The sequence below is a fragment of the Phaenicophaeus curvirostris genome, chromosome Z, assembly GCF_032191515.1.
Source record: "Phaenicophaeus curvirostris isolate KB17595 chromosome Z, BPBGC_Pcur_1.0, whole genome shotgun sequence".
NCBI classification, from domain to species: domain Eukaryota; kingdom Metazoa; phylum Chordata; class Aves; order Cuculiformes; family Cuculidae; genus Phaenicophaeus; species Phaenicophaeus curvirostris.
The window spans coordinates 53,415,792-53,425,612 of NC_091431.1; the positions used below are offsets into that span (position 1 = coordinate 53,415,792).

At 40.5% G+C, this 9,821-nt stretch overlaps 1 protein-coding gene across 1 annotated transcript in view; it reads right to left on the minus strand.

Annotated features, from left to right (window-relative positions):
* SREK1 (splicing regulatory glutamic acid and lysine rich protein 1) overlaps nucleotides 1-5,914 on the minus strand; it is a 31,857-nt gene extending 25,943 nt beyond the window's left edge. Inside the window, exon 1 of the mRNA XM_069879859.1 lies at nucleotides 5,698-5,914. Coding sequence (XP_069735960.1) covers nucleotides 5,698-5,858 — 161 coding nt within the window. The 5' untranslated portion in view covers nucleotides 5,859-5,914. The remainder of the gene's footprint in view (nucleotides 1-5,697) is intronic.
* Nucleotides 5,915-9,821: the final 3,907 nt, after the last annotated feature.

Consider the following 9,821-nt stretch of genomic DNA (forward strand, 5'->3'; position numbering starts at 1 on the left):
AACAAGTTTATTTTTTATAATACACCCCCCCCTTATATTTCCTGCATTTCAATCACAAAAACCTATGCGGGAAGTATGTTAAAAAACATTAACATCAGAGCAGTGCTGCAAACAACCCTCTATAAAAAAGTCTTGGTATCAAGACTTTTCTGAAGGTTATGGAGGAGAAATTCTCTACAAGGAGAAAACACACCAATGCTGCATCTACATCAAGGGAGATGATTAAGATCCAAAAGATCTAAAATTCTACAAGGTTTCATAGTGATTAGAGTCCTCTCCTTTTAGGAAGTGGGCCTCCTAAACCTTCCGGCAGGCTTCTTAAGAAGTCTTTCTTAAAGCAGAAAAGTCCTATTCTGTTTTAACTCCTTTCACTCCATTTTCTTCTGCTATCTTTTTCTAAGTCTGCACTGAGGTGAAGTCATAGTCCTCTTTCCCAAGGTTACAAAACACTGATGAAAATAACCAATTCCTATATATCTGAATCAAGGTTACTACAATCGATTCACTTTAGGAAAAGAAAACTCAAAAAGGAAACAAATTTGTAAATAATATTCAGATGTTTTCCTTTGTAGAAAGACACTAATATCCATCTCCCAAAACAGAACAACCAATCAAGAACATTTCATAAGAACTACTTGTTCATTGAGCTACGGTGAAAAACTAAATAAAAGGCTACAAAGCATTCCTCTAAGGGTCTAGATTTTCTCAAGGTGGTGAAGGAGACAATATTAATTAATAACTTATCAAAATAAGATGTCATAGAATAATTGTGCAGATCACATTTAAGTAAGGCTCTGTTTTACCTCAAAGTCTTCATCTATCTGCAGTCACTGCAGGATTTAACAAAGTCTAAGAAACTCTTACGCATTCTAGCCTCCAAGACCACTCCAGCACACGCAGAAGCAAACAGTACTAGGTTGCAGAGCTTTCAACATCTAATGCAGACAGGTTGTCCCTTCCTTTCAAACTCATTCTGCAAAAACCCACCTATTGCTCAAAAAAGCTTCAGTATTTACCTGTTCAAAAATCCTCTTACAGACACATTTGAAGGCTTATTATTACAAATGTAATTTTTAAGGCTTCTCTGAAAAACAGACTTCAACTGGGTGACAGCATAACACGAAAGCATGACTGGAACTAAGAATCTGATTACAGACATCACTGGTCTATTAGCAAGCCAGAAAGCAACTCTAAGCTTTATGAGTGGTTGGCATACTGCAGTACATACCCAAGGCAAAAGGCCTATCACACCCTGCAAACTAGCTTCACATTTCAACTGTACTGCAAACTTAAAGTGCTCTATAAAAAACGGTTTCAGTCTTGCTCAGAACTGTGAGAAAAAGCCACCATATTTCATCTTCTAATAATACTATCCTGAACAACATATCCTGTAAATTTAAATATAAGTAACTTTAGGCTGTTAAAAACAACACATAACAAAAAGTCAAAAACTTCAGGGAGTATTCTACAGAGCAGGAAAAACAAGTATACCTTCTCATGCTGTTGCATTTTCAAACATTGGCATTATCACCAAGTGTGGTTTCTCAGAGAACTTTTGCACTTGTGGGCTTGTAGGAGGTGTCCTTCCTACCTTCTTAATGTTCTCTGCGTATTCCCACTTGAGAAATCTCAGCAATCACTGAGATGTTTTGCAGATGGCAAACTAAGGAGCTCTTGTTAAACAGTGACAGCAATTTTCCACTCCCAACATGGAAATTCAGTTATCTAACCAAATCAGGACCATACACAGGTATTCAAAACTTCAGAAGCTTTTCCCCAGACTTTGTGATAAAGCATCCCTGCAGCTGAGCTCAACGAAAGCCACCCTCTTTTACACAGAAGTGCCAAATCCACATGGAGACCCTGGCATAGTAGCAACTCTTGGTACATAAACTACTACAATGCTCTTATGCAGGCTGCAGTTGTAATACTATTTTCTGTTCTTGCTGACTTTTTCATCCTATCTAACCATAATTTTCCAAATTATTTTCATATACACATATAACTTTCCTTCATAATATTTAAGTCTTAAGCTTCAGGAAGAAACCAGAACTCATTTAGTAAAATTAGAAACCTGCAATTCAGTCATCCTGCTTTTCTTAAGATGTAAGCGAAAAGGAAAATGCTACACATCCACATAAATAAAGAAACCAAACACAGAAACCATATTTTCTGGAAGGATTTTACAATCATCCGTACTTTGATTTCTGAGTTTCTTTCATACAAAGTTGGTTGGGGGAAAAAGGGCAAATTCTCAAATGGTCTCTGAATATCCTCATTCTCACAGTTGAGGCTCTGCATATGGAACAGGGCCAAGTGATGACAAAAAGGCTTGGTAATGAAGGGGAATAAAAAGAGTTCTTTAATCACTGGAAGACACCTATGGTAGTCTTTAAGAGACAAATCTTAGAAGGAAAGGGTTAAAAAAGCCTCATGTAGTCTAAGTTTCTTGTGCAAATTTCTGACACCAGTGACCAAAAAGGTTAAACCAATAAAGCAGACAGATGAAGTACAATAAAAGACAAACCTCTGCTGGTCTCCTTGACATCTGATAATCAGGTACTATTTAAGAGTTCAATGAGTGGAATTAAAAAAAAAAATCAAAATCTCTTTTTACACTTCCACATAACTTACACTTGTTTACAGATGAAAGTACCTGTTTGTGGGCCTTGAATAGCAATTTTTAAATTTGTTTAAATGGAAAGCCTTCAAGAGGACAGAACAGTATACAGTTGTACAATCAACTAAAATTTGAAATTTTCTTGTAAGAAAATAAATAAGTACAAACAACAGCCACTGGTAACAAGCATCTCTGACACACACTGAAAGATGAAATTCATGTTAATAGTTTTTCCATTAAAAGAAATACTTGGTGTGCCAATGAAGCCTCACTACAATGAAGTAGCTAAAATTGGGACGATAACCATATGGAAACAAATTCTTTGGTGCCAAGAGTTTCCAGTGCCATCGGCACTGAATCTGAAGGTGGACAGGCCTCTTTGGAACACAACAGTAATAATAAAGTAGCATTTACTTCCATCTGCATAAAGTATGAAAGCCTCCAATATACAAGACGAACTTCCTTTCCTCTCTGGAGGACTAGTGTTTCAGGAATACAGTAGGTACAAAACCCATCCTTCTTAAAGTGATACCTGATTAGCAGTAACTGAATAAACTAATGGACTTTGAACAATGAAGATAAAACACGAAGTGACGAACTATCAAAAACCATAACATGACTTAACTTTCATCACAAAAAGTCCTCCCAATCAACTTGAGATATAAAATAACGGACCCTATCAGAAACTGCTACTTTGAAAGCACGTTCTTAAGATACTCATTGCTGGGAAAAGCCACTGGGTTCTGGGAGACTGCTGGGAATACTACCATAAAAGTCATCTTATAGAGATTCCATTTTATTTAATGCATTAAAAAAATGAGGCAGTTTCTCTCTCCTCCTTTCCACACTTTGCAAGCCTATACAAAAACTTTAAGTAAACCACTCAACTAATATTAATATGCTTTCTATTTAATATCTGTACATAATTACATTCAGCAATTGAGACTCCCTTTCAGTTTTCTAAGGAACTACTCTGCCGGCCCTTAAAAAACTGAGGTACATGTTAATGACAGGAAGAATGTAGAAGATGGGTAAAAAGGAACTGTTCTCTCTAATGCTAGTTCAAGCAGCCATAGCATTGCCCTGTACTTCGCTCTACAATCACTGAGGCGCAAAAACTGTATCTGCCAGTGACACTATCTTCACCTTTCCAAGAAATCTGCTCTCTTCTCATTCACATCAGCGGTAGGGTGTGGCACAATGCACGAGAGTTGAACAGAGCTATGAAAAGAATTTGCTATAAAGTGGAAATGTTCACATGATCAAATTCACAATTTCACAATCCTCTTGGATGGCTCTGACAAAGCAAAATATCAGCAGATTAGGAAAAAAATCCAAAGCTAACACACAAAGCAGCAACCTCCAAAACCGGGAAAAAATATTAAAAAATAAATTAAACTGTCAACAGCAATGCTCCAAAATGATCCACGTCGTTGTACAAATACCAGAATGAGACTCATTCAAGACCTGCTCCTCCCCCTGGAGGCACACAGATCTATGAGGTCCAATGGGATACATCCCAGAGTAATGAAAGAGCTGGACAATGTTATCACGACACCTTTCTCCCTTCTTTTTAAATGGGCTTGGGAGTTTGGGGAGGTCTCAGTTGACTGGAAGCTTGCAAGTGCTGTCCCAAATCTGAAACAGGGTAAGAAGGAAGACCCTGGTAATTGCAGGCCTGGCAGTCTCACTTCAGTGCCTGGTAAAATTATGGCGAAGGTTATTCTGGGAGTTACTGAAAAATGAACTGATAGAAATTATATAGATACTATAGAATTAATAGAAAGACCTGATTTTTAAAAAAATCTATGAAAAAGTAGCAGCAGAAAATAATGCTAGTTAATTGCAGTCATCTATTTGCTTGGGACACCTTTGCTTCCAGCTTACCTGTCAAAGAAACACTACTTTCTGAATTTATCACAATATTACCTAAATATCATGGAATCATAGGATGTTTTGGGCTGGAGATGTTCAAGGCCAGGCTGGACGGGGCCTTGGGCAGCCTGATCTAGTCGGACGTGTTCCTGCCCATGGCAGAGGGGTTGGAACTGGATGATCTTCAAGGTCCCTTCCAACTCAAACCATTCTATGGTTCAATAAAATACATTATACAACTTGGTGAAAACTATGAGGTACAGCCATAACAAAAAATATACTCAGTGGGGAGAAAATTCAAGTGTATTAAAAATCAAGCATGGAACAAACCCAAAACAAAACCCTAGAAAACTTCATAAAAATCACCATTAAGGTAAAGGGTGTTTAAAGCTCAGGATGGCTGTTTTAAGCTCATCTTTAAACAAGCGAATACCTATTACACATATTTTATATACACATTAAAGAATATTTAATTCTTCTGGATGGTCCTCATTCAAATCCACTGAGATATAATGAAGTAACATATAAAAATGGATAAATGCCAACTCCTTTCCTATTTAAAAACTGAAATTTTATTCGTCTTAGCGTCTTCTTTGTATTAAAACCGACGTACGTGGACGTGAACGATTCGCTCCCTTTTCTGGTCTTCCAAATTAATTTTAAAAGAATAACCAGATAAGACAAGCAGTTTGAAAGGGCCGGCCGCTCTCCCAGAGAAGCAGACGCGTTAAGGAAGGAGCATTTATTCTCCTGCCCCGTTCTGCGGACGGGAGCAGCGCCGGCGTTCCGCAGTCGGGGTCAGGCACCGCTCCGAGGAAGGAGGAGGACCCGTCCTCAGCCTTCACGCGCCGTTATCGGCGGCGTTTGCGAGCACGAGGCCCCACGCACGGCGCCCCGGCCCCTGCAGGCCCGTCCGTGAGGCCTCCCGGGATCGCGGGTCCGGCCGTGACTCAGCGCCGGCGCCTCCGCTGCGCCCCCCGCCGCCGCCATCTTAGGTGCGGGCGCCCCTCCGCTCCGCCATACAAAGCGGGGACCACGTGACCGCCTCCCCGCCGGTGCCCTCACTCAAAATGGCGCCTGGGGCCTCCTGCCCCTTCGCTCCCTCACAACCCCACCCCCCACCGCCCCCACCCAGCCTCTCCAGGCCCGTTCTTCCTCCCCGGCCTCCGCCGCTCGGTGGGCCGGCGCCGGGCCACACTTACTCCGGGGGGTAAAGGCGGAGCTCCTCGATATCTCCCAGGAAGCCGAAGAGAGTCCGCATCTGCTCGCTGGTCACCGCGGAGGAGAGGTTCGTGACCTGGATGACGGACGTGGGGCCCAAGGGGAAGCCCAGCGGCACCCCGATGCCGCCGCTGTTCATCATGGCGCCGCCTGCACGGTCGCTGCGCTCGCGGCGGTGCCGCGCGCAGCCGGCGGGAGGCGGGCCTGGACGTGGAGACGCGGCGTTGGCGGCCAGAGCGCCCCCGCGCGCTGACGCTCTAGCGGCGCGCTCGGCTGCTCCCGGAGGACTCTGTGGGCGGGCCGAGAGGGGGGAGCGTTACCCTGAGCAGGTTAAAAGGTGACCCCGAGGAATGGGGGGACAACAAGGCTTCCATTGGAATGCTCTTTCCATAGCCTAGTTCCTCAGGAGGCAGTTAACTACCCTAGAGTAATTAGGGAGCCTCCCGCACCTTGGAATAATCATTTAATGCACAGCACGCGGTGTTACAGGCTTGGTTCGAATGGAGTAGTCAGTCTGTAAATAATTGCACGTGACAGTCCTTGAAAATAGGATGAAATGAACATCCAGATATAAATTGGCCTGTGTAGGGAATGTATGTAATGAATTATGGGGTGGGAGGTGGAAATTGGAAACCCCAGAACTGCATTCAAGCAGGAAGGTGTCAGAAACACTCATTCACTGGAAAAATGTTGACAAAGTCTTCAAGGCAAAGGCAATAATCTTTTACAATTCAGCTCTGAATTGGATGCCATTCTGAAGAAGGCGTCCTATCTTAAAAAACCTGTAGTAGACAAAGAACTGTGTAAGTCTTCAAAGAATACTTTCAGGTTATCCAGCCATGTCTGGAGACTTTCTTCATGTTACCTCCTGACCTAAACCACCTATATCTTGCAAAACAATTAAGCATATCAATAAATTCTTGCAACTCTAACAGAGTGTTTATTCTTCCAGGTTATTCATCCATGTCTGGAGATTGTCTGCATATTACTTATTGGTACAAGAGAGATTTATATGACAAGATAACTAAATATACAAACCGGCTGTAGCTTCTCACAAAGGGGCTGTAGTGGGGCAGTGGTTGGTGGTTTTGTTATAACTTGACTGGGAATCTGTCCCAATCAAACCCATATTACTTTTGAGTTACAGTTGAAGTTCTCTTTATGAATTGAGCAGACTGGAGAATATGAGGCTGAGCAAATTGCGTGTGAGTGGTTGCTGGAAAGGATCTGACGCTGGCAAAGAACTGCATCTTGGCACTGAAATATTTACTGTTTCAGACATCGGTATTTTCGGTTTTATGCGCTTCCGTACCCCAAACCTGAAGTGGGAAGGAACTGAAGTATTTTTTAAGTTATCTGGGGTGACGTAGATTGCAAATTTGTAATACTTCCCTGAACAAGTAGGTCAGTTGTTACAGTCTTCACAGATTAGACTGGGTAGTGCTTCCTTTACGGATGCTTAACATGTTGCAGAATGGTAAACAGTTTCAAGCAATTGTAAGAGATTTATTTTATTTAAAAATGCCTATATATATGTTTCAGGTAGTACTTATTTCAAACTGGTAATTGCGCTCGTATTCTTTTTCTAAACAGAATCCTAATCCAGAAGTACAAGATTTAAGATCAGAGTTAGATACTTCCTATCAACCATCCTGTTAGTTTTTAATTAGCCTAAGTTATGAGAAGTTTTTGATGGGAGAATTCAAGATCTTTTGTTGTATTTTGTACAAAATTAAACTGTGGTATGATTATTCTATCTATAGAAACATTACATAAAATTTTTCCATGTTTTGACTAATAGATCTCATCCAAAAGCAATTAGCAGAGGTGTAGAAACTATTACTGCTTTGAACACTCTTGTCCTTTCTCCTTGCATCTCTCAGGGGAGGATACCAGGAAAAATTATCACTATTATTTGCAAATGGGAAAATTCTGTGATGTCAGAACTGTCTGGGATACCCTCTTTCATGTAGAGTCTTTAGTAGTATATATAAAATTCTAAGAAATTGGTCTGCTTCCCAAAAAACTCCAGAAACAAAAGACTGTTAAAGTTTTGTACTTGCGAGTCCTTGCCACAGGACGAATGTAGCTTGGAAAATACTACAAATAAAGAAATCAATTTGGATTTCAAAAGGATAGCAAAAAAAAAAAAACAAACTAAAAACCTAAAGCAAGCACACAAACCCCAAATGAAACAAATGAAAAAAAAATGCTGAAAGCCCTGGTTCACACAGGCTGCCGTAAAAATAGCAGAAGCAAACAATTACTCTATTTTAGACAAAGTGTTCAAAATCTAGAAGTATTCTAGAAGTATTCACTTGCTCTCCTATAATAAAAAACAGAGCTATTTAGACAAAAAAAGTTAAGTAAAATGGGTAGACAGGCAGAAGGGGAATCAATGTGGAAGCAGTGCCCAGATGCCATCTTCTCTTTAATCAATGGTTAACAGACCTGTATTAACATCTTTTTACGCATCACTGTAGTCTGAGAGAAAACTTTAGCTATGATTTAAGTGGTTAGTACATATAGGAGCTTCTTTTCAGTTTTGTTCACCTGTTTTTATGCTATTTAGTAACTATATTGTTGCACTTATGTTCAGTAAATAAATTATTTCATTTTACCTCTGCCTTGCAATGATGTCAGGTTAACTAGCAAAGACCAAGGCATTCCATGCCTGCAGTGCGAAAATCCTTCCATTTTTTCCAGCTGGGGATCCCAACAACAGTCTCCTGACAATCCACACAATAGATTTTGACTGAGCTCCATTCCTAGAGCTCTAACCATGATTTCAGAAAGCTCTTTGCGACTGCAGAGTCATCCAGGGTTGGTGGGGTGCTTGGGAGAAAAGCTTTACAACCATTGCATTAAATTCTCGAAAATATGCATTAAGACAGGTTTATTACTTAGAAGTTCCTGTTCTTAATATGCAAAAACAGGTGCAAACTGTGCTTCAAAAAGAACCAATTTATCAGCAACCATTGTGTAGTCAAAATTCTTTCCATTTCCTTTGATGTTGTTCCAGAAATTAGACGGAATGGGACTTTGTAATTCATTGAGTTCCCCTTGAGAGCACAGTTTTCAGACACTATGAAGGCAAATGATAAATGATAAACCATCCATGCGTCAACAATGTGCATGTTCATGAGGGCAAATTAGTGATCCTTTCTGAAAGCAAGAAGTGGGTGGTTTTTTTGAAGTACTGGGCAAATCTCAGAAGGGCATTTGCTTGCCCTTACAACAACACAGCTTTTCTGTTTCGTTCATTTCAGCTGAATTTTTCCTGGGTGTAGAAAATAATCTTCCCTAGATCTCTATAATTCTCTCTTCTTTTTAGATTCTGCAAAACAACAGCACTACATTACCCTTACCATGAAACTTAAATTCCTTGTTACTTACGTGTTACCATGTGAAATGGTAAAGTCTTAAGATAAAAGCATCTGTTAACCTTTTGTTTAAGATTGTATTTCCTGACCTTCCCACAAGGTTTAAAAAACATTTACAGGGAAACATTAACTGCAAATGCTAGTAGCAAAGTATCACCAATTCAGGAGGAAGTTACAGTAAAACCTGTTTTAGATAAGCAGAATAAAAGTCTTTTTCCTTATAAGAACTCACCTTTAGAGTAGATAGTGGGTGGTCTGTTAGAGAGGGACATCAGTGTGATACTTGTTGGCTTCCGGGGTGAAGGGATAGAAATGAAATGAGGTAAGATGGAGAGAGGAATATTAGAAAGCATTCATTAGCCTTCTTTAAACAGAGCCTTAAAGACTTCCAAAAGAACATTATTCACAGAGTGCATCTCTGATATAAAATCAGATAGTTCTAGGTTTTAGGCAATTAATGAAATATAAAATTTAACCTCAGATTCAACTGCTCCTGGGGCACTGGCAAAACTTGCCTCTGGAAAGCTCAAGCCCCTGAGACCAGTGAGAAAGTCTGGAGCAAGGAAGGTTTACCCTTGATTGTGGAAAATTGGGTTAAACAAATTGTATGCACACAAGTCTGTGGGACCTACAATTGTTGAGGAATCCAGCCAATGTCACTGTGAGACCACCATTAGTCATCTTTGAAGAGCTGTAGTGTTTGGGGGAGGTGAATGTCACCC